This window comes from Mustelus asterias, chromosome 3 (genome assembly GCF_964213995.1).
Source record: "Mustelus asterias chromosome 3, sMusAst1.hap1.1, whole genome shotgun sequence".
NCBI classification, from domain to species: Eukaryota; Metazoa; Chordata; class Chondrichthyes; order Carcharhiniformes; family Triakidae; genus Mustelus; species Mustelus asterias.
In genome coordinates this window covers 145,533,730-145,559,390 of record NC_135803.1, presented here as the reverse complement: position 1 = coordinate 145,559,390, position 25,661 = coordinate 145,533,730, and the positions used below count along the sequence as shown (strand labels likewise).

General features: G+C 40.3%; 1 protein-coding gene across 2 annotated transcripts in view; it reads left to right on the top strand.

Annotated features, from left to right (window-relative positions):
• spdl1 (spindle apparatus coiled-coil protein 1) overlaps positions 1 to 23,347 on the top strand; it is a 60,339-nt gene extending 36,992 nt beyond the window's left edge. The window contains exons 8-12 of one of the 2 annotated variants that reach the window (XM_078209870.1): positions 501 to 641; positions 3,324 to 3,427; positions 6,937 to 7,124; positions 9,825 to 10,191; positions 21,324 to 23,347. In XM_078209870.1, the coding sequence (XP_078065996.1) occupies positions 501 to 641; positions 3,324 to 3,427; positions 6,937 to 7,124; positions 9,825 to 10,191; positions 21,324 to 21,486 (963 nt within the window). In that variant the 3' untranslated portion in view covers positions 21,487 to 23,347. Of the gene's footprint in view, positions 1 to 500; positions 642 to 3,323; positions 3,428 to 6,936; positions 7,125 to 9,824; positions 10,192 to 11,765; positions 11,931 to 21,323 lie in introns of those variants that run through there. The other variant, XM_078209871.1, reaches the window with a different exon arrangement.
• Positions 23,348 to 25,661: the final 2,314 nt, after the last annotated feature.

Sequence of the window (25,661 nt, the reverse complement as noted above, 5' to 3'; positions counted from 1 at the left end):
CCTAATTGAATTTTAGAATAAGATTTCAAAACATTAAAAATCATGAAATCCGGTGTAATACAGAAAATTTTGATTTATTCATTTATTTTTTGAGTTTTGTGGAATGACATGCACAGTGCTGATCTGAATATCTGCCGAAGTGAAGTGTTCAACTGCTCTACTTGGTCACGAGCAGTATAATGAATTGTTGTCTACTTTGAATCCTCTTCCTATTTGGCTCTTGATTGGAATGCCAGAAATGTGCAAGTGGCCCAAAACATGAATGAGTCTCTATGGGCTCCAGTGCAGTGCCTTAGCTTCAAACCCTACTTTCGACTCTTGTAGGAGCAGTATCTGTAAAAAAAAATGAAGGCAATTAACTTGACTTTCAGAGATCTCCGATGGAATATGCGTTGCTTTCAATCTTGGATTTGCTTTTGCATAAAAGTCTTAACACTGCAGAAACATTTCAAATCAAATTTGCAGTAATGTCGGAAGAGCTCTAATTTTTTTTATATTAGATGCAGATAGCTACAATGTTACAAATAAAGGGCTTGCAGTCAGACCCTGGACAACTGGAACGCTTACAATCGATGCTTGCACAAAAGAACAATGAAATTCAAGCTCTGGTGGTAAAACTGCGACGCCTAGAGAAAATGGAGGTAAATGAAACTTGTGTTGTATGGTACTTGACAATTTGGGGTCGAGGCCATTCACTGTCTCCTGCTTCCCCTGTAAAAACAGTCAATAATCTGCGTTTTCAAATGGATATAGAAGGTGTCACTCAGATGACAAGGTGAAGTGTCAAAACTCATTCTTCATCTCTCCTTAGTCATCACATAACAGTGACATTAGAAGGCTAATTGTAATGAAATGTGTATTTTTAAATCCTGTTTGTTTTTAATATTTTAAAAAACTTGTATGTCAAAACATATTGCCAATGCCATAATGCAAACAGAATTTTTTTTTGTTTTCTTCTGGGGGAGAGGTAATTATGATGCGATTAGGCAAGAATTAGGGGACATAAGTTGGGAACAGAAACTGTCAGAGAAAGGAACTAATGAAAAGTGGAACTTTTTCAAGGAACAAATACTGGATGTCCTTGATAGGTATGTCCCTGTCAGGCAGGGAGGAAATGGCCGAGTGAGGGAACCATGGTTCACAAAAGAGGTGGAATGTCTTGTGAAAAGGAAGAGGGAAGCTTATGTAGGGATGAGGAAACAAGGTTCAGATGGCTCGATTGAGGGTTACAAGTTAGCAAGGAATGAGCTGAAAAAGGGGCTTAGGAGAGCTAGGAGGGGACACGAGAAGTCCTTGGCGGGTCGGATCAAGGAAAACCCCAAGGCTTTTTACTCTTGTGTGAGGAATAAAAGAATGAGGTTAGGGCCGGTCAAGGACAGTAGTGGAAACTTGTGTATGGAGTCAGTAGAGATAGGCGAGGTGATGAATGAATACTTTTCTTCAGTGTTCACCAAGGAGAGGGGCCATGTTTTTGAGGAAGAGGTGGTGTTACAGGCTAATAGGCTGGAGGAACTAGATGTTCGGAGGGAGGATGTCCTGGCAGTTTTGAATAAACTGAAGGTCGATAAGTCCCCTGGGCCTGATGAAATGTATCCTAGGATTCTTTGGGAGGCAAGGGATGAGATTGCAGAGCCTTTGGCTTTGATCTTTGGGTCCTCGCTGTCCACGGGGATGGTGCCAGAAGACTGGAGAATGGCGAATGTTGTTCCTCTGTTTAAGAAAGGGAATAGAAATGACCCTGGTAATTATAGACCGGTTAGTCTTACTTCGGTGGTTGGTAAATTGATGGAAAAGGTCCTTAGAGATGGGATTTACGACCATTTAGAAAGATGCGGATTAATCCGGGATAGTCAGCACGGATTCGTGAAGGGCAAGTCGTGCCTCACAAATTTGATAGAATTTTTTGAGGAGGTAACTAAGTGTGTTGATGAAGGTAGGGCAGTTGATGTCATATACATGGATTTTAGTAAGGCGTTTGATAAGGTTCCCCATGGTCGGCTTATGATGAAGGTGAGGAGGTGTGGGATAGAGGGAAAGTTGGCCGATTGGATAGGTAACTGGCTGTCTGATCGAAGACAGAGGGTGGTGGTGGTGGATGGAAAATTTTCGGATTGGAGGCAGGTTGCTAGCGGAGTGCCGTAGGGATCAGTGCTTGGTCCTCTGCTCTTTGTGATTTTTATTAATGACTTAGAGGAGGGGGCTGAAGGGTGGATCAGTAAATTTGCTGATGACACCAAGGTTGGTGGAGTAGTGGATGAGGTGGAGGGCTGTTGTAGGCTGCAAAGAGACATAGATAGGATGCAAAGCTGGGCTGAAAAATGGCAAATGGAGTTTAACCCTGATAAATGTGAGGTGATTCATTTTGGTAGGACTAATTTACATGTGGATTACAGGGTCAAAGTTAGGGTTCTGAAGACTGTGGAGGAACAGAGATCTTGGGGTCCATATCCACAGATCTCTAAAGGTTGCCACTCAAGTGGATAGAGCTGTGAAGAAGACCTATAGTGTGTTAGCTTTTATTAACAGGGGGTTGGAGTTTAAGAGCCGTGGGGTTATGCTGCAACTGTACAGGACCTTGGTGAGACCACATTTGGAATATTGTGTGCAGTTCTGGTCACCTCACTATAAGAAGGATGTGGAAGCGCTGGAAAGAGTGCAGAGGAGATTTACCAGGATGCTGCCTGGTTTGGAGGGTAGGTCTTATGAGGAAAGGTTGAGGGAGCTAGGGCTGTTCTCTCTGGAGCGGAGGAGGCTGAGGGGAGACTTAATAGAGGTTTATAAAATGATGAAGGGGATAGATAGAGTGAACGTTCAAAGACTATTTCCTCGGGTGGATGGAGCTATTACAAGGGGGCATAACTATAGGGTTCGTGGTGGGAGATACAGGAAGGATATCAGAGGTAGGTTCTTTACGCAGAGAGTGGTTGGGGTGTGGAATGGACTGCCTGCAGTGATAGTGGAGTCAGACACTTTAGGAACATTTAAGCGGTTATTGGATAGGCACATGGAGCACACCAGGATGATAGGGAGTGGGATAGCTTGATCTTGGTTTCAGATAAAGCTCGGCACAACATCGTGGGCCGAAGGGCCTGTTCTGTGCTGTACTGTTCTATGTTCTTCAGCTGGCAAAATAAGCACTCAGATAGTTTTGCCAAAGTAGCTCAGTATAATTTTGACTTGTCTCGATGGCTTAGTTGGGGTTTGGAATTTCTAGGTACACATTGCACAACCTCATTGTTATAAGCTATAGATAATCTAGTGATCTTCCCCCCTACATGATTTTATCTACATGTACTAATTACCTGCATTTTGTTTCTTTTTAGATTAATTATGATGCTGTGGATAATCATAATGGAGTTGATGTTTCAGATTTTGGTGATGGACAATACTACGTTGAATTGCTTAAACTGCAAATAGACAATGCCAAGTACGTGTCAGATTGTACTGTGAACAATGCTTACAATTGTTATATCTGGGAATGGGAAACTAATTTCATCAGGAATAGCTTTGGGTTTGAGTTTTTGAGTATATTGATGGTTTTGCTGGGATCAAGTAAAATGTTTTACTGTAAATAGATGCTTGTGGAACATGGATTGCTCTGTTATGTTAGTAGTCAAGAACCATAATTGAACATTCAGTTCATTCTACTCAATTATGGTTATTTAGTAAATGTATAAAAGATCTCTGACATGGTCTGCAAGGAACTTATGTGCATTTTATTGCCTTTATCTGAGGGACATTTTGATGAGGTATGCTTCACATTTGATTCAAATTTTGGGAGGTTTTCCTGTAGTTTTGTCATCACATTTTCCCTCCATAGGAATGTAATTACAGATATATATCTATATATATATATCTATATATATCTATATATATATATATATCTATATCATAGGCCTGCTGGGGCTCGCTCAAGTGGTCATTATTGTAAGCTTCAAGAGTGAGTGTTGGCCAACTGTCTAACATTGGAGAATATCACAGCTGAGCCTCACCTTGGAGATTGCATTTGTTTAGTTATATTTCGCACTATTTCAGTAAGTTCCACCAGAATCACTCGGATCCAGACCTTATTGCAGCCTTGGTTCAAACATGGACAAGAAGAGCTGAACTTGAAAAGTTAGAGTGATGGCCCTTGACATCAGTTGTGGCATCAATGAACCTCAGCAAATCTGGAGTCACTGGGAATTGGGAAAAAATCCGCTGGTTGGAGTCATATCTAGCACAAGGGAAGATGGTTGCGGTGGTTGGAGTTCAATCATCGCAGTTCCAGGACATCACTGCAGGAGTTCCTCAGGGTAGAGTCCTAGGCCTAACAGTCTTCAACTGCTTCATCCATAACCTTCCAAAAGTCAGAAGTGTGGATGTTTGTTGATTGCACAATAATCACCACCATTTGTAACTCCTCTCACTGAAGCAATATATGTCCAAATGCAGCAAGACCTGGACAATATCCAGGCTTGGGCTAACAACAGGCAAGTAACATTTGTGACACACCAGTGCCAGGCAATAGCCATCTCCAACAAGAGAGGATCGTTTCTCGACATTCAAGGCATTACCATCACAGAATTATTTTTATTATTCGTTCACGGGATGTGGGCATCGCAGGCTGAGCCAGCATTTATTGCCCACCCCTCTCTAAGGGCATTTAAGAGTCCACTGCATTGCTGTGGATCTGGCATCACATGTAGGCCAGCCCAGGTAAGGACATAAGAACATAAGAAATAGGAGCAGGAGTAGGCCATCTAGCCCCTCGAGCCTGCCCCGCCATTCAATAAGATCATGGCTGATCTGACGTGGATCAGTACCACTTACCCGCCTGATCCCCATAACCCTTAATTCCCTTACCGATCAGGAATCAATCCATCCATCCGCGCTTTAAACATATTCAGCGAGGTAGCCTCCACCACCTCAGTGGGCAGAGAATTCCAGAGATTCACCACCCTCTGGGAGAAGAAGTTCCTCCTCAACTCTGTCTTAAACCGGCCCCCCTTTATTTTGAGGCTGTGTCCTCTAGTTTTAGCTTCCTTACTAAGTGGAAAGAATCTCTCCGCCTCCACCCTATCCAGCCCCCGCATTATCTTATAAGTCTCCATAAGATCCCCCCTCATCCTTCTAAACTCCAACGAGTACAAACCCAATCTCCTCAGCCTCTCCTCATAATCCAAATCCCTCATCTCCGGTATCAACCTGGTGAACCTTCTCTGCACTCCCTCCAATGCCAATATATCCTTCCTCATACAAGGGGACCAATACTGCACACAGTATTCCAGCTGCGGCCTCACCAATGCCCTGTACAGGTGCATCAAGACATCCCTGCTTTTATATTCTATCCCCCTCGCAATATAGGCCAACATCCCATTTGCCTTCTTGATCACCTGTTGTACCTGCAGACTGGGCTTTTGCGTCTCATGCACAAGGACCCCCAGGTCCCTTTGCACGGTAGCATGTTTTAATTTGTTTCCATTGAGATAGTAATCCCATTTGTTATTATTTCCTCCAAAGTGTATAACCTCGCATTTCCTTCCCTAAAGGATATTAGTGAACCAGATTAGTTTTTACGTCAATCAACAAAGGTTCATGGTCATAATTAGACTTTTAATCCAGATTTCACCATCTGCCATGGTGGGATTTAAAACAGGATCCCTAGAGTCTCCTGGGTCTTTGGATTACCACTCCCATAATAATACCACAACGCCATAGCCTCCCAGTGTCAACATCCTGGGGTTTCCATTGCCCAGAAATGAACTGGACTAGCCATATAAATACTGTGGCCTCGAGCAGGTCAAAGGCTGGCAAATCTGTGGTGAGTAACTCGCCGCCTGTCTCCCGTATTTATTTTTAAAAAGGCACAAGTCAGAAGTGTAATTCAATACTCTCCCCTTGCCTGGATGAGTGCAGCTCCAACAACAGTCAAGAAGCTCAACCCAATCCACAAACATTCACTCCCCCACCGATGCAAAATTGTATCAGTGTGTGCCATCTATAAGATTCACTGCAGGAACTTACCTCGGCTCTTTAGATAGCAGCAGCTTCCAAACTCTCGACCACTACCATCCAGAAGATCAAGGGCAGTAGACGCATGGGAACACCGCCACCTGGAAGTTCCCTTCCAAGCCACTCGCTATGCTGACGTGGAAATATATTGCCAATCCTCCACTGTCGCTAGGCCAAAATCCTCGAACTTCATGCCCCAACAGCACTAAGTGTACTTACATCACATTGACTGCAACATTTCAAAAAGGCAGCTCGGGCAATTACGGTTGGGCAATAAAAGCTGGCATAGCCAGTGATGCTTACATCCCATGAATTTTCTTTGTTCTTTGATAGTGAGTTTTATGGGGCGACTGGACAAATACATGAATAGGATCGGAATAGAGGGATATGGTCCTCGGAAGGGTAGGGGGTTTTAGTTCAGTCGGGCAGCGTGGTCGGTGCAGGCTTAGAGGGCCGAAGGGCCTGTTCCTGTGCTGTAATTTTCTTTGTCCTTTGTTCTTTGTTTGTAGATGTAAGAAGATTAATGGCAGATTTAAATCCTATTCATTCTCAACATGGCTTGCAGCTTGATGGTTGAATAATATTGTACTTATTTTCATTTAAATGCGTAATTGTGTTCGAAAGAAGACTACTACAGATAATGGAGCATTAACATTATGTTTGGATGTGCCATTTTAGATGCGTGTAGGCTATATTTATGTATTTCCACCTACTCCACATTGCAACTTATTTCCTCAACTCTTCCATTCCCTCTGCTATATAGCATGCATCTACTATTCAACTTGAATTAATTTGAATATTGATAGGAATTGGAAGGTTAAAAGTAACTTTAAAAGCCTTTTGAGGAATAAATGCTGTAACATATTCTCAAATAAATATTGCACTTTGAAATAGACATATAATTGGTAACTTGTGATTGTAACAACTTATCTTTTAAACTAGGAAAGAAAATAAGACCGTGAATGATGAGCTCTCTTTGCAACGCATGAAGGCTCTTGCAGAGAGTCAGCGTGTCTTAGAAGTCGAACGTAAATTTTATGCCAATGAGAGACAGCTGAAACAATATCAGAGCGAAAACATGAAACTTCGAATCAAACTGGATGAGTTGAGGCTTAAATATGAACCTGAAGGTATCTGTGTTAACTTATGAATTAATCTAAGTTTTGAAAGCCCAGCCATGTTTGTTTATACCAATTACTGGTAAATTTGTTGGGTTGCATTGTGAAGGTTTTTGACTGAAACTTGCCAGTGCATGGCATGGAAGCAGGAGGAAGGTTTCAGCCGATTTGTCATTAATTTCTTCAAGATTCTACAACTGGATATCTGGGATTTGCTGCAGCTCTATTTAATTACTTAAGACTGACAAACAGCAAAATTTTGACTTTAGGTCTTCTGAACTGGGCCAAACTTCTGAAGTTGCAATTGGTAGCACCTTTGCTATGTATATAGTTGTTTGACGTTCTGCAGATAATAGTAAAAACCAGTTTTATTGCACAGTGGAGAAGGGTTTACCTTATTTAACACTTAAAAACGTACCAGCCTCAAAGATGTTAAGGTGACGAGTAATCCTGGTTATAACTTCTAAAATTGATTCTGTAAGCCTTGAATTAAACTAAAGGTGGCGTTAAGTACAGCTTTTGTCTCCCAGTAGGAGGTTTGCAACATTTATAAATAAATGCGTCATGTTCCCCTGGAGCAATTGTCTTTTCAAGGTTGAGTCATGTTCTTGATTTCAAGGAGAAATTAGATATAGCTCCTGAGGCTAAAGGGATATGGGGGAAGGGGGGGGGATCAGGATATTGAATTTGATGATCAGCCATGATCAAAATGAATGGTGGAGCAGGCTCGAAGGGCCATGTGGCCTACTCCTATTTTCTATGTTTATACTTAATCTCACCATGTGCTTTCCAGGCAAGATATCGTTCAACTTTGTACATCTTAATAACTGGATGCTGAGTCCTGCTTTTGGATCTACCGACCTAACCTAATAGTTCTACCTGACTTGAAATTGTAACGTAAATGCAGAAGGTTTACCCTGCCTAAAAAGCACATTGTAGCAAATGTAGATCAGTGGTGTGTGTATCTCCAAGGAACAAATTCAATTGAAATTTTCAACATGAAGGCTGATAGATTTTTGTTGGTTGCGGGCAGCGCTTGCTGTAAAATTTTGTTGTAATCCATGGCCTATTTGTTTGATGTGCAGTGACTCTTAATGTTTTACTCAGCTGCACATGTACTATATTTAGTCTAAAATAAAGCCTGTGTGATACAGCCAAGCAGCATCCTGGGAGGTACGTGCCACAACTTAGCAGGGATCCTGACAGGGTGGATGTGGAGAGAATTCCCTGGTCGGAAAATCTGTTCAAAAATAAGAGGTTGCTCATTTTAAGATGGAGATGAAGAGAATTTTTTTTCTCTTTGAAGGTTGAGAGTCTCTGGAACTGTTTCCACTGCCTTTTGAAGGAAGCGAGTCTTTGAATATTTTTAGGGTTGATCTAGATAGATAGATTCTCGATTAACAAAGGGGGTGAAAGGTTATCAAGGGTAGGCAGGGATGTGGAGTTGAAGTTGCAATCTGATCAGCCATGACATTGACTGGCGGAGCAGGCTCAAGGGGCCAAGTGGCCTCCTACTGCTCCTAATTCATATGTTCATATCACATTGATCAAGAGTTTCAAAGGATATGGAGCGAAGCAGGATAAAGCAGTTTGAGGGACAGAGCAAACATGATCTAATTGAATAGGCTTGAAGAGTTAAATGGCTTGCTGTTCCTGTATAACGATGTGGTCCAAGGTGAGTAATCTTTTCTAATCAATTATCTTTTTTTGCAAAAATAATGCATATTTCATTTAAATGTAAAAATAAATAAAGGGGATGGATGCATTTAATTTAGACTTGAGTTTAAATGTTCAATTTTAGTTCCTACCTTTGGCTCTGTTCAACCAGGCACAAAATCATTTGTTTAAATTGAACATAAAACTTTTTGTCAGATTCTTACTGCTGCCACTTTCAAAAGAAGTGAGATTTAAAGTAATGTACACATGTACAGTTTGGGGGTGGGGTAGGTGTGTAGATCTTTCATGACTATCATACCCCCGTGTTGTGTATGTTGTCAGGCTGGTAGAGGTTCACTGATGTCTTGTCTGGAGACAATACACATCTTTTTAGCCTGTCTTGATGCTCTCTCCACTCCCATTGTTTTGTTTCTTAAAGACTGGATTAGTTGTAAGTATTCGCATTCCAACCATTATTCATGTAAATTGAGTCTGTGTCTTTATAAATTCTGTTTGTGAACAGAATTCCCACTCACCTGAAGAAGGGGCTTAGAGCCTCGAAAGCTTGTGTGGCTTTTGCTACCAAATAAACCTGTTGGACTTTAACCTGGTGTTGTTAAACTTCTTACTGTGTTTACCCCAGTCCAACGCCGGCATCTCCACATCAGAGGTTCACTGACCCAGTGATTTCTTTCTCAATTTACATAACCTGTTCATTTCTCTGTGGAGATTGAACTACTCTACATTCAATATGCTCTCTTTGAAAAGTCAGCTTAGGCACAGGGTGGCCAAGTCTTCTCCTCTGCCTTGTCATTCTATGATTCTAATTAGTAAGACCAATAACCAAGATCGATAACTAACTTCATTTAAGATCGTTTTTTTAAAAATAAACTTTTTTCCCTGGGTGTTGTAAATGTGAAGCTGTTAGCTGGCGATCTGCCTTTCTCCTCCACCCAAACTGCTTGGGGCAATGCAACAGTAACCACAAGGTTATTACACAGAAAAAAGTTCCTGTGCTTAACTTTAAAATTGTGGCTTGCAAATTTTAAATTCCAGAAGTTAAGAATCGGCCACAGAATCGCAAGAAAGAGAAAATTCCATTTGAAGTACTCGAAGAAGCTCAACTGGCATCCAGCAAGACTCCTGTTGTTGAAGCTACCCCCTCATCTGATAAAACAGCTGACACCTCAAGTGGACAGACTGATGTGCTGCTAAAGGAGATGTTGGCTCCAAGCTCTGAACCAGTCATTCAAGCAGTGCCAGCCTCTGCCGTTGACGAACAAAATACAGAACTGGAATCTGCCTGTAAGCAGCCACCTTCTAAAGAAGGCAAACGAGTGCGGATCTTGCAAGAAGTGAGTGATGTACAAGTGCTATCTGAACTGAGCAGCAATGAAGTCTCTAGGCCATCGTCTTCCCCAAGGTCAGTGCCTCGTTTTCAGCTTTTGCCCAGCATTCTTCACTGGCCTATTGCACTCCTTATTTACAGCATGAACTATGCTCTATGCTTTGTTCTTGGTTTCTTTGGTTTTATTTTCACCATCTTCCCTGCGTTACCAAAGTTTGGACTCTCAAAATTGTATAACAAGATTAGAGTTTTTTTAATGAAGAGACAGACTTAGGTAGTGTGGCGTTCTCGTAAAATCCTATCTTGCCTTGATGCAGACCTGCAGTACCACCAGTTTTGGAATGCGAAATGTTTGGCTAGCATGGTCCAGAACTTGCATTTATTTTGTTGGCTATAACTTAAAAAAGATTGCTGCAAATGCAAACTAATTTTATTTTCCATTCCATTTCCTTCTGTATGTGCTTGCTTTTTTTTTGTATTCTTTTTGAAAGTGTTTGAAATGCTATAAATGTGTAAAGAATTGGACTGAAACCAGTGTCATACACACATTTGAAACTTATGCCTAATTCATTTACCTATCTTTGTTTAAATTCATAAATTCTGTTCCGATTTGGAATATAGCACTTCCCTAGCACTGTATGTCACAAGTCGCAGTCAACACTGATCTATTCCATTTTGGCTTATCTTCCAATTTTGCATTCTGCCTTCCGGGACCTAACTGTTTGGATTCCCTGCTCATTCAATTGCCGCCAAAGCAGCTGGGTAATCTGTTCCCGTCTTTTGGCAATGTAGTTCTTGATCTAGCCAATATGTGTGATACTATAACACTACTTGATAGTCTGTTGCAATCAGGAGCTCACAGGAAGAAAGATGTGCTGCAGGAGTCTGTTCATTGTACTGATGCATCCTCTTATTCCATCACATTTTTCTTGTTTCAGGAAGGCGACACAGTAGTTAGTATTGCAGCCTCACAGTGCCAGGGGCCTGGGTTCAATTCCAGCCCTGGTTGACTGTGTGCAGTTTGCACATTCTCCCCATGTCTGCGTGGGTTTCCTCTGGGCACTCCGGTTTCCTCCCACACTCCAGATATGTACGGGTTAGGTTGATTGGCCATGCTAAATTGTCCCTTGCTGTCAGCGGGACCAGCAAGGTAAATACATGGGGCTATGGGGATAGGGCCTGGGTGAGATTGTTATCGGCTCAGGCGTGATGGACCGAATGATCTCCTTCTGCACTGTAGTGATTCTGTGATCCTTCACTACACAATTTTGGGGCCATGTATCATTCAAGTGGCACATATAATTGTGTAATTTGATGTTACTTATTTTAAATTGTCCAATAATTTGAATTGTTGGAGCACTTCATGTTTTAATTTGCTTAATTCAAATTGCTGGGTAATTTGATTTTTCTTTCAGACAGTAAAAAAGTAACTGAATTAAGAATAGATTAGCTTTGCATGCTGTTAATATAATCTTGTCTATATTAGACCACTGATATTCAAACAATCTTTGCATTGTGCACCATTTCATTATTTTGAAAGCAAATATTAAAACAGACACTTTTAATGTATTCTTGCAATGGAAATCTTTCTGAAAACTTATTTTCTTTTGTCCTTTTTGTGTCTTTTCTTCTACCTTAAACAACTTTAGATCGGTGCTGTCTCCAACGGGCTAAACTGGCACTTCAAAATATAGGTCATCTGATAAAAGACTGCTTCCTCAGTAAATTTTTTGCTCTATCACTAAAATACTATGTGTGAACTGCTACAAATTCTGTATGTAACCTGATGTTTCTGGTCTGCATTAGGACTGCAATTCTCAAGAGTTCTTAAGGGTAACATTGCCCCCTGCACCTCCTCTCTTCTGATCCTCTTGGTCCTCTCTTTGCCCCTCCTAACCCTTCCTTGTTCCTGCCCTCCTTCCTCAGAGTTTAGGACCCTGGTAGAAGTTTTGTCTTTTTTATCTTGTACTGCAATATGCTAAGAAGTTGCATGCAACCAGGAATGGGCACTAAATGCAACATTGCTGACTTCCTGAGAATAGTATTATGACCATTTTTGTTCTCGCTCAAATAATTTGTAGCATTTTCTGAAAAAGAAATGTTTATCAAACATACTCTGGAGTGCATATAGCTGCACTGGAAAAAATCTTCCTGTAAACCAGCAATACTCTTTTCCTTCCACTGCCCTTGCTGCTCATTACACTACGAGCATCATCTTAGTAAAAATAACCCTAAATGGGTTATATTGTCCAGAATTGTGAATTGCACAGATATAGTCTTCTGAAGTCATTCAACATGCTTGATCTGCTGCATATTGTCCTATTTATACCCTCGTTACTCTAGAGTATATGCATAGCTTGTTTCTGGGGAAGAGTTGAAATAGCTCTGCGTGTGGGGGCAGTGGGGGGTGGTATTGCTTTATATATATATATATATATATTACTTTAAAGTTTGTGATGTGTTATGGGGATCTCCAAAAGAAACAAGTTGCCATCTTTATTTAAAACTGAAATCCAGTATTTCCAAGGTACCTATTGTGTATCAAAGATCTTTGCTACCGTGAATGAAATTGGTCAATTACACAGCTCCAGAAAATTTAGATTTTGTTACCATTGTAATTTTAAATGCTGGTTGCTGAATAAAAATACTGAGAGCTCCATATTTTGAGGAAAATTGTTTGTGCAGTAGCACCTCCTTGTGGACAAAGAATGCATTTCTACTGGTTACATATGATTGAGCAGACTTTCTCTTTGGAAAAATGGCCAATAATCCTTCAGTGCAGAAGGAGGCCATTCGGTCCATCGAGTCTGCACCGACCACAATCCCACCTAGGCCCTTGCCCCATAATCCCATGCATTTACCCTAACTAGTCCCCCTGACACTAAGGGGCAATTTGACATAGAAATTGAGATGCATTTTAACATTTAAAGACATTTATTGCATATTGCAATTTATTTGGGTGGGGCTGAGGTGTTTGAGCCAGGTCGTAATGGGAATCAATTGGGACTGAGTCTTTTAGTGACCCTTCTGAATAATCTGTGATATAATAAAGGTTGTTTATTGTTTCCCTCCTGGCAAAATATGTAAAACATTTTGCATGCATGCTTAAATGTAAAGGAAAAGTATCCCATGAAGGATATGATCGGTCTAGGCAACTAGTGGATCATAGAATCCTTACTGTGCAAAAGGAGGCCATTTGGCCCATCGAGTCTGCACCGACCACAATCCCACCCAGGTCCTATCCCTGTAACGCCATACATTTACCCTAGCTAGTCCCCCCAAAACACTAAGGGGCAATTTAGTATGGTCAATCAACCTAACCCGCACACCTTTGGACTGTGGGAGGAAACTGGAGCACCCGGAGGAAACCCACGCAGATATGGGGAGGACATGCAAACTCCACACAGTCACCCAAGCCGGGAATCAAACCCGGGTCCCTGGCAGCAGTGCTAATCACTATGCCACCGTGCCGCCCGCATTGGAACCAATCACTAGAAACCACTTGGTTGAATTGTTCCGAATAGACTTGGGGGCAAAAAAAAATAATGAAGTACTGACTTTTCTAACTAAATAAATTACAAGATTATATTCTATATAGCTCTTGCAGCTGGCCAGATATAAAATACTTGCCATTTCCATTCCTTTTCTGATCATGGGTCACTGTTCAAAGGTAGCATGATTCAAATAACTCTGTGCAAGAAGAATTCACTCCCTTGTATTTGACCATAACAAGTATTTGTTTCTTTTCTCTGCTGGATTCTAGTTGAAGTTCCAATTTTAAAACTGTTTTGGAAAATGGTTTCTCTTACCTCCCAGCCTTGCCCTCCAGGGACATGGGCATGATCTGCACAGTGGGTGAAGCAACTTTTGCTGTGCAGGCCAGATTACATGTAATTTTATTCCCTACAGGCAAGTTTCAAAACAAAGATTTTTTTGAGAGCATTTTCAAGTTATGTATCGTAAATCCTGCATTATTGCACCTTTTTATGTACAATAAATACATAAACTTTACCATGAATTTTGGATTTGTTAATGTCCATATTTGACATTGAATCAATGTACCCATGGAAACACATGATAATAGCAACCGTTGCCTAACATTTATTGTTGGTGAACAAATCGCATTAGAAAAGATGCTACTTGGAAAATTTACATTTGCTTCTTTCATTTACTGAAATTTCTAATATCCAGAATGCAATTTTTAATGTTTTGCACAGTCATATGACTGAACTCATTTAGCTCTTAACTTAACTTGAAGATATTAAAAGATTTTTTCCCGAGTGCCTCTGGTTTTTCCCAAAAGCCTGAGCTTGGGAATTTTTACTTTTGCCTGATTCTCTTAGCTTCAGGGCTGGTTCTGTACTCTGAGCATGTTATTTGTAATATGTTAAGTAAGAAGTCTCACAACACCAGGTTAAAGTCCAACAGGTTTATTTGGTAGCAAATACCATCAGCTTTCGGAGCGTGCAGCTCCTTCGTCAGATGGAGTGGTTATCTGTTCTCCAACAGTGCACAGACACAGAAATCAAGTTACAGAATACTAATACTAAATGCAAATCTCTACAGCCAGCCAGGTCTTAAAAGGTACAGATAATGTGGTTGGAGGGAACATTAAACACAGGTTAAAGAGATGTGTCTCTTCATCATCAGTGCAGCTGAATACACATCTCTTTAACCTGTGTTTAATGCTCCCTCCACCCACATTATCTGTACCTTTTAAGACCTGGCTGGCTGTAGAGATTTGCATTCTAATTAGTATTCTGTAACTTGATTTCTGTGTCTGTGCACTGTTGGAGAACAGATAACCACTCCATCTGACGAAGGAGCAGCATGCTCCGAAAGCTTATGGTATTTGCTACCAAATAAACCTGTTGGACTTTAACCTGGTGTTGTGAGACTTCTTACTGTGCTTACCCCAGTCCAACGCTGGCATCTCCACATCATTTGTAATATGTCCCAGATACAGGCTAATGAGACAATAGCACGATTCGCAGAAAAAATAATTAAATTCATTTAAATTGTTCAAAGGAAAAGTAGAAAATTAATTTGAAAAGATTTCCTGAGAATTTGTGCTTTTTATTTTCAGTGTCTTTGCTTGTGTGAAAAACTGACTGATTTCAGATCTGGTAGCCTTGGCTGCAATTCAAATCAGAAATGTTATATAAACCTCAAAGCTTATTAAGCTGAGAGGTAAAGTTGGAGGAAGAGAATGAGTAGCCTTTCTTATTTTTCTTTTTGAACAACTTTAAAATAAAACCGATTTGCATCTTAATGATCAAAGGCTATGTTTGCTTTCAAACGTTATGTTAGAAAATGCAAACATTGTCATTGCCAATCCTTCCTCTCAAGTGTTGCATTTGAAGTAATTGATCTAAAAATAACGATAGTGATTTGCACATTTCTCTTTAAATGCAACAAACCAGTGCAATAGGATCTGGGAAGCTACTGCTACTACCCTTCCCCTTAGTGCTTTACAGGGATGCAGGATGTAATAATTAGGTAAAACTCTCAGTCCCTTCCATATTTCTATCCGGTCAAAAGATGCTCTTCATTGCCACTTAGCACTAGCAGTCAGAACCATCATCAGTGCAGCTGAATACCACATCCCCACCCAAAGTTACTAAATACCAGGGGTGGGATTCTCCCAACAAAATTCAAGTGCTGAATTTGCGTAAAAACTGGAATAAATCACGCTGTTTCTTAAAGTAGAATTTTCAAAATGGATCTCCCACACCCTGTGCATCACACAGAGCCCTCACGTGAATCTCATGAAAAATCAGTGGGCGGGACCTATTCCCACTGGAGAGGCTGGCAGCAGAGCGCTGAGCGGGCCACTGCGCATGCACTGATCTGTCAATGCCAAGAACGGCGCATGTGCAGTAGTCCGCACTAGCGGCCTCCCAATCGCTGGCCTTGCTGATCCCCATCCCATCCCCGACTGCTGGTCTTCTGGGCCAGCCCCAACCCCGACAATCACTGGTTGGTGGGCTCAATGTTATCCCCTCCATGCTATGAACTTCCCTAATTATTAGAGAAACCTATCTTCTGACTTGCTATTAGCACCATTGGAGATTTGTTATGTTGTATAACCCAACCACAAGGATGGTCTTAAGGACCTGCATTCTTACATTTTGTGGAATAGCTATAATGATGGTGGGAACATTGACAGTAAAGATAAAAAGGCATAATATTAGAGTGGGAGGAGGAGGGGTGTAATGAGAAAACCAAAGGAGGAAGTGTTATTTGTAGATGAGGGAGAGAGAGCCAATGAACAGAGAATACCCATTGAATGAAAGGCGGACACCGAAGGAAGTAAGCAAGTAGAATTGAGAGGGGGTGAAGAGTGAGAAAGTCAAGTGAAGGAATAGAGTGCAACCTGGCAAGGAGAGAAAACAGAAAGCTAAGGAAGGCAACTGATAGAATAGTTAATGGATTGCAAGGAAGCAAATGAAAAGATGGTAAAGGGACAAAGGCAAAGGACAGCGTATGTGTTGAATGGTTGGTGTGGAGAATAAGAAAGTCCAGTTTGTGAAGAACTATAAAATGCACACATTAAACATGGACCAGCTTTTCCTTTTTTCAAATTGGTGGGCATCGGAAATAAATATTCAAGCTTTAATTACAGAGATTGTAAAGTCAATAATGCATCAAGTTGGCCTTCTGAAATTAAGGTTGGTTAAGGCAGAGCAGTTTTTTTTTTTTGCTGCACTGATGTAGAAGTGCAAAGTGATATTTGTAATGTACTTTCTCACGTCAAACGCTATTATAATGGAAAATCATAGAAGTTTCAGTATAAAGCATTGACCCATTGTGCTTGATCGGGTAGCAGCTGAATGGAGGGGATGAACTCTAATCATATTTTTCCTTGGCAATATATTTTTCCTTCAAATGTTTATATCATTCTTTCAGATACGTAGGGACTAATGACCTTGATGACAGAAGTGGTTGTAGAGGGTTTTTCAAACTGGAGGCCTGTGTGACCAGCGGTGTGCCTCAGGGGGTGGTGCTGGGTCCACTGTTATTTGTCATTTATATTAATGATTTGGATGAGAATTTAGTAGGCATGGTTAGTAAGTTTGCGGATGACACCAAGATTGGTGGCATAGTGGACAATGAAGAAAGTTATCTAGGATTGCAATGGGATCTTGATCAATTGGGCCGGTGGGCTGACAAATGGCAGATGGAGTTTAATTTAGATAAATGCAAGGTGATGCATTTTGGCAGATTGAATCAGGGCAGGACCTACTCAGTTAATGATAGGGCATTGGGGAGAGTTATAGAACAAAGAGATCTAAGGGTACAAGTTCATTGCTCCTTGAAAGTGGAGTCACAGATGGACAGAGTGGTGAAGAAGGTATTCGGCATGTTTGGTTTCAATGGTCAGAACATTGAATACAGGAATTGGGACGTCTTGTTGAAGTTGTACAAAACATTGGTAAGTACAAAACTTGGAATACTGTGTACAGTTCTGCTCACCCTATTATAGAAAGGATATTGTTAAACTAGAAAGAGTGCAGAAAAGACTTACTAGGATGCTACCAGGACTTGATGGTTTGAATTATAAGGAGAGGCTGGATAGACTGGGACTTTTTTCTCTGGAGCGTAAGAGGCTTAGGGGTGATCTTATAGAGGTCTATAAAATAATGAGGGGCATAGATCAGCTAGATAGTCAATATCTTTTCCCAAAGGTTGGGGAGTCTAAAACTAGGGGGCATAGGTTTAAGGTGAGAGAGGAGAGATACAAAAGGGTCCAGAGAGTGGTGAGTGTCTGGAACAAGCTGCCAGAAGTAGTAGTAGAGGCAGGTACAATTTTGTCTTTTAAAAAGCGTTTAGACAGTTACATGGGTAAGATGGCTATAGAGGGATGTGGGCAATTGGGATTAGCTTGGGGGTTTAAAAAAAGGCGGCATGGACAAGTTGGGTCGAAGGACCTGTTTCCATGCTGTAAACCTCTGACTCTATGATCCATGCCTAGCTAAATACAAAATGTATCTTACTAAATTACAAATCTACTACAAAGACCATTGCCAATCCAGTAATGTATTATTTAAAATAAAATTGTGAATTCTTAATAAATTTGCATTAAATAAAATCCTGTCATTCTGCTGCTGGTCCTGATACCAATGGACTCTATCTTTCTTTCTGACTATCACCTTAATACTTGTGCTTATTTTCTATGGTGCAACTCGTGTGTTATTACTCTTCCAGTAAATCTGTTTGTAATATTTGTGGTAGAAGGGATTTAATATGCTCATGTAGTACTCAGTCATCAGGGGTCATAATAAAAAGGGAAATCAAAGTAGGAGCAGGAGTGGACGATTTGGCCCTTCAAGCCTGCTCCACCATTCAATATAATCATGGCTGATCCTCTATCTCAACGCCATACTCGAAGCTCTCCCCATACCCCTTGATGCCTATAGTCTTTTTCCTCCTTGAACATATTCAGTGACTTGGCCTCAACATCCTTCTGTTGAGAATTCCACAGGTCTTCTACTCTGAGTGAAATTTCTCCTCATCTTGGTCCTTCCCCCGTTCCCGATCCCACCCAGCCAAGGGGAATATCATGCCTGCATCTAGTCTGTCCATTCCGGTCAGAATTTTATTCATTTTCCATGAGATCCCCTCTCATTCTTCTAAATACAGGCCTAATTGGCTCAATCTCTCCTCGTACAACAATCCTGTTATCCCAGGAATCATTCTGGTGAAACTTCACTGCACTGCCTCTATGGTAAAGAGACCAAGACTGCACATGCTACTATAGGTGTGATCTCACCAAGGACCTAAACAGCTGCAGCAAGATATCCTTGCTTTTGTTCTCGAGTGTTACAATAAACATACCATTTGCCTTCATAACTGCTTGCTGCACCTGCATGCTTGCTGTATGCTGGGTTATGGGGGGGGGGGGGGTTGTAGAATTGATGGACTGTGGGGGAAAGAAGTGAGAGAATGAATACAAATGGATAGTTCTTCCAAAGAACCAGATGCAGTGGACCAAGTGGCTCCCTTCTATGCTGAAAGTTTCTGCAATTCTAATTATTTCCTACCCAAGTCTCCGGTTATATGAGAACTAGAGTGTAGACACTACTACAGATTTCATCATGGCTGCTTCCCCAAGTTTTGTCACCAGTGAACTAAAAGGGAAGAGCAAATTTCCAGGTGACATTATCTAGTTCATAAATACAAATGCTAGCTGGAACCATTTCTGGATTTGAATTCTGGTTCATCACTGGACTGTTTATGGCTAGGCATTGCACTAAGGCATGACACTGGTATGGTTCAATTCTTCTTAATATTAACCCTCTGAGTGCTAAGTGGATCTTTTACTGCTTTATGGTTGCTATAGCAGATGCAGGTTGAGTGACCAGAGCAACAGCAAGCTTAACATTTAAAAAATATATTAATAAATAGGACGATTTTTAGTTTAAAATTCCATGTTAGTGCTCAAAGGATTAATTAGTCCACTCAACATAAAATTGGTTGATTATTAGAGTTTATTTTCTTTAAAATCTATGCTCTTTAATTGTAAGCACTGTAATTGTGAACTTTTAAGAATTTGATTAGTCAAATACTTTTAGCAAAATGTGATTTGTAGACTGCTGTAATTTCATGAAAAAGTCTCCTCTACTTGAAAGACAAAATTGTATAATTTAAGGTGCATGATTTTGAGAAGCTGGGACTGGCTATTGAACAACTGGTAATCCCTTCAGAATTGTAGTACTGGAGATCTACATGCATGCATGTATCAGAGATGGAGAATATCAGTTTTTAAAAAATGTACAGTGGGGCTGCCATTTGGCCTGGTTCAAAAGCTGAACTTGTCATTTGTAAGGAAAATACAGTTCCTGTTTTTTTTTTAAACAAGTTCTGGCTTTTGGAATTCCTACTCTTGTGATGAGTTGTAGTTTGTGTAATGATTATTGCAGCATTAAAGTTGGTTCATCCAACTATGCAAAAGTGGTCACACAAGTATATTGTCCAGCTGCTCCTTTATTGGACTCTTGCCTTTTTAAACCTCGAGGCTTTTTCCTTTGTGCAGAAACGTTATTGAACTGGTGTATTTAGTCCAGTATATGTAATACAATAATACGCTCTAAATCACTGGCAAAACAAGTTAATGAGTCCTTGCTGTAAAATTTAATTTTGTATCATATTTTAATTTTTGATAGATTGATTGTTTACCCAGAGAAGGAGAAACTTTTTTTTTTTACTCGGTATGAAAAATGTATTTCCAACGAGGTTGGGTCAATTCTACCCTATAGGAGAGATGTCGAGGTAATAGAAAAGCTATAGTGCAGTTTCACTACAATACTATCTTGCCTGAGAATAGAGACCTGAATAATTTAGGGCTGTTTTGATCAGAGCAGAGGAGTGATTTTGGGGGGAAAAAAAGTTTAAAGCTAAAATGAGGTGGAATTTAATAGATTAAAAATAAATTGACCCAAAACCTCATCGTCATTCATGGCTGAGATTCTCCGGTGCTGCTGAAAGTGATTGGAGTTTTGGCTGGAACAGTGGACATGGACACGGTCAGGGAATCCAACCCATTGATTCCAGTGATTTGAGAGGTCTAAACAAAAGAACATGGGATAAACTCAAATGCAAGAGATTTCAGATGGGGAGCGAGAAAAATCTTCTATGCAAAGAGTTAAGAGGCAGTAAAAAAAAAATGACCAATGTCGATTGTTGAAGCAGGGACCGTGTCAAAATTTAAGAGCAGGTTAGACAGGCTGACAGGAAATTGGGTAAAAGGACATGGGAACATGACAGGCAAATGAGTAGGGTTACTGCTGTAGAGGATAACAACCAATCTGGACTGATCAGCTTGTGTATGTTCTAATTTCTGTGCGATTGTATTGTCTGTTTAGCACTTAGATTACAGGACGAGATTGAATGCCAGGTCACCTCCAGTTCATAGTTCAATTATGAAATTACAGCAGATCTTTGAAATTGCTTTTCTAAATCACTGTGCTGTCATTAACTGTATAATAATTTCTATAAAGATTGTCTTTAAATGCTCTGGTACACTGGTTTGGAGATTTATCCAGTGTTTTCTCTCACTTTTAATCTTAAAAACATACAAACATTTCCAAATGTTTGGAAATTTGGTTTCCAGTGTTGCTATTGGTGCTGGATAAATCTCTGATTTTGCCACCTGTATCATGTTTGATCCGTTAATTCGGAAGATTATTTGAATACTCTGCCTGTAGGGTATCCAGGGCTGATGTGAAGCTAGAAAAGCTCGACGAGGAAGAAGTGGATGAAGAAACAAAAGATTTGAAATCGAAGAATAAAGTTAAACGGCTGAAGTTGCACCCAGTCATCCATGTGTCATCTCAACCCACTGTTGAATCCCAGTGTGCCCAACAGTAAACAAAATATGCAGATATTTTACAGATGTTGAAGACATAAGTGCATTTTTCAATGTTTTATCTGGGGACAAATGTAAGTATCTGTAAATGTACAATGTTAAAAACTGTTACTTTGGGACTTGCAAATCAGGCACTCTCGTTTAAACTTAATGTGCATCTCTGTATATTATGTGATATTGTAAGTGGGAGATGCCTATATGGCACATTTCATTTTGGCAGTGTGTTGAATTTCGTGTTCAACAGATGCCTTTCTGCACATAGGAGCTTGCATTTAACTGCCTATGATTGAAAGAATAAAGCGGAGAGAAGGATGAATTTGCAAAAAACAATACTGCTTTAAAAATAACATGCACAAATTCTCCTGAGCATTCATGGTTTCAAAACGCAATTTCAGAAATGCTAGGTCCCATAAAACTAATACAGGCCTGTTTAAAATTTGGAAACTCTAATTTTTGCTGCTCTTTTCCTTGGCTAGTTTGAAGTTGTTAATTTCTAACACCAAATTCGATGAGAAGTACATTTGCTCCTGCTTTTCTAAATATTGCTCCACTCCAGTCAATGGCTCCCCTCTCTCCCTCTGACACAATGTCGGAAAATGTACTGCTGATCTATAGCTGTACTGTTCCCATTTAAGGCTTTAAAAAAATAGTGATTTTTCTGGCATCTTTTGCTGGTGGGGTCTTCCAGTCCCACTGAAGTCGGTGGACTTTTGAATGGCTTGCCACATCCGTCGCAGGGGGACCTGCGTGGTGGATGAGGCTGGAAAGTTCTGGCCTAAATCTGTTTAAAGTGAATTATTTGATAGGATTATCTGGCTTTCAAGATTTTTCTATTCTTAATTCTCATCTGTCAGATCCATTGCGCTGCAGGTTATGATACGATGAAAGGGTGTACAGATACCTTTTTTCCCAGGAACTGTTTGTGCTTCTGTTGGACATAAGGAAGTAGAAATAACTGTAATTTAGGCCACTTATGCTGTGTCTGGCACAGTCATTGGAAGCCCTTGATGTGAAAGACAGTTGCTTTCAAATCCCTACAAACTACCCCAATTTTTTAAATAAAAATACTCCCAAAGTGCAATGACTGTTGCGGGGTGGAGGGGGGTGGTGCAGAGGGTTGGCAAATATTTGTCATTCCAACCCTGCTCCCATGGCAGCAAAACTGTAAATATTCCTGCAATACCATGAGAGACGGTGCAAAGATTCAGTAGTTTATTTTCATTTGTGAAAACTGGCCAAGTTATTGCCCTGAGAAATTTAGTGTTGCACAGCTCGAATATTAAACCTAGCCCTGGAACTGATACCTGCCTTTCCATCTTGGTGATCTGATCAGTGACAGCTCTGATGGGAGTAGAGAAGAGTATTGGTATCCTATTTAGTATTGTGTTTTTAGAAGCTTAATGAGAACAATATTATAGTGTGCCTAGGTTGAACTTGCTATACACTAGAGGTGCATTATGATCATTAACCTGTTAAAATATGATCTACACTTATGATGTTAGTACTGTTGAGCTTCATATAGGATTGCCATAATCATTTGAATTTTATCCAGTTCTGGTCTGAGCAAATAACAAATGCAGGGCTATGAGTTGGACTGCAACATAACCTTGGTTATTTAACAAAAAACAACTCTAGCTTTACTACAAACAAGTTTGACACCTTTTAGAAAAAGTAAATTTAAAACTTTGAAGCTTGTTGTTTGCCCTCTAATTATTCAGTGCCTGAAGTGCATGAATTGTTGTCTTTATCCTCCACTCCTATTTCTGGTTCCCATGAACTAATCGTCTGAATTTGGCATTCAAAGTTTGTATATTGGTAGCTTGTCCATATATTTTAGTCAAATAAAGTCTGAATTTGTATCCCATTTTATTCTTCCGTTTCTTTTTTATGGGGGTGTCATTAACATTCTTTGGCTTTCGATCCAGCAGCATTTAGAGTGTTGATGTGCTAGACTCATCATTGAGGATGCGGATATCTCCTTTCCAGTGAATTGTTCAAATGTCCACCATCATTTATGACAAGATGCGGCAGTACTGCATAGCTTAGATCTGATCCGTTGGTTGTGGAATCACTTAACTCTGTCTATTAATTGCTGCTATGTTGTTCACCATATGCGTAATCCTGTGTTGTAGCTTCACCAAATTGACACCTCAATGGTGCTGTTTCTGGCATGACCGCCCGCATTCTTCATTGAATTAGAGTTAAATCCTTGCTTTGGTGATGATGTTTAAATGGGAGATATGCTAGGCCATGAGATTAAACTGTTCCTGTATACAATTCTGCTGCTGATGGCCCACAATGCCTATGGTTGTCCTGTCTTGAGTTGTTAGATCTGTTCAAAATCTATCCCATTTAGCACGATGCTAGTGCCACTATGCGTTCTTGGCTGATTAACAGCTCTCTGATCTCCAAGATCAAAGCTGATAGCTAAATATTCAGGGGTATGTGACTTTTCAAAAGGGCAGGAAGGAAAGGGTGGTGGGTAACTTTGTTAGTACAAGATAGAATAAACACGATCAGAAGATGTAGAATCCATATGGGTGGAGGTAAGAAATAACAATGGGAAAAAGGCATTGGGAGTAGTCTATAGGCCCCTTAACGGTAGCTATCATATAGAATAGAGAGCATGTAAAAAGTACAGCACACTAATCATGGGTGACTTTAATTTTCATGTGCATTGGGAAAATCAAAATTGGTAGATGATAGCTGTGAGGTGGAGTTCATTGAGTGTATTTGGGACATTTGCCTAGAACAATACGTTGTGGATCTAACCAAGGATCAGGCTTTTTTGTGTCTGGTAATGTAGCAGGTTTAATAAACAATCACCACCTAAAAGATCCCCAGGAAACAGTGACCATAACATGTTAGAATTTAACATTCAGTTTGAGAGTGAGAAAATTGGGTCAGAAACAACTGTGCTAATTTGAATAAAGATAGTTACAAAGGAATGAGGGCAGAGTTGGCTGGAGTGGACTAGGAAAAGAATTTAGCAGAAAAGACAGTTGATCAGCAATGGCAGGCATTTATGAAATAGTTCACTGCTTGCAACAAAGATGTTTCCCAGTGAAGAAGGATTCTAAGACGGTGATAAATCAACCATGGTTAACCAAGGAAGGTAAGGATAGTATTAAACTGAAAGAAAAAACATGCAATGTGATAAACATTAGTGGTAAGCCTGAGGATTGGGAAAGTTTTAAAAACCAACAGAAGATGAGAAGAAAATAATAGAGATGATAAACTGAGGGTAAACTAGCAAGTAATATAAAAGCAGACAGTAAGAACTTCTTTAAATATATAAAAAGGAAGAGAGAGGCCAAAATGAACATGGGCACCTTAGAGAATGGGGAACCAGGAAATGGCAGAGAAGTTAAATAAATATTTTTAATTTGAACTATATTTTTAGTTTCAAGTTTATTTATTAGTGTCACAAATAGGCTTACATTAACACGCAATGAAGTTATTGTGAAAATCCCCTAGTCAGCACACTCCAGCACCGTTCGGGTACACTGAGGGAGAATTTAGTATAGTCAATCCACCTAACCAGCACATCTTTCAGACTTTGGAAGGAAACCGGAGCACCCAGAGGAAACCCATGCAGACACGGGGAGAACATGCAGACTCCGCACAGACAGTGACCCGAGCCGGGAATTGAACCTGGGTCCCTGGTGTTCTAAGGCAGCAGTGCCAACTACTGTGCTGCCCCGTGTCCGTCTTTGTGGTAGAAGTCACTAAATAGCATTCCAAAAATACTTAATAATCCAGGGGCAGGCGTGGGGGGTGGGGGGGGGGAATAAATACAATAACTCTCATGAGAGAAAAAGAACTCTGAAAACTAATGGGGCTAAAGGCCAATAAGTCTCCACAACCTAATGGGTTGCATCCTAGGATAGTAAAGGAAGTACAGAGATAGTGGATGCACTAGTAGCAATCTTCCAAGAATGCTTAAATTCTGAAGAAGGCCCAGAGGATTGGAAAACTGCCAATGTGTAACCCCTTATTCAACAAGGGATACAAAAAAAAGGTAACTTTTGGTTGGTTAACTTGATAGCTGTCATTGGGAAATGTTAGAGTCCACTATGCAGAATGTAATAGCAGAGCATTTAGAAACTTATAATATAGAGTCAGCATGACTTCATGAAGGGAAAATCATGCCTGACAAATTGATTAGAATTCTTTG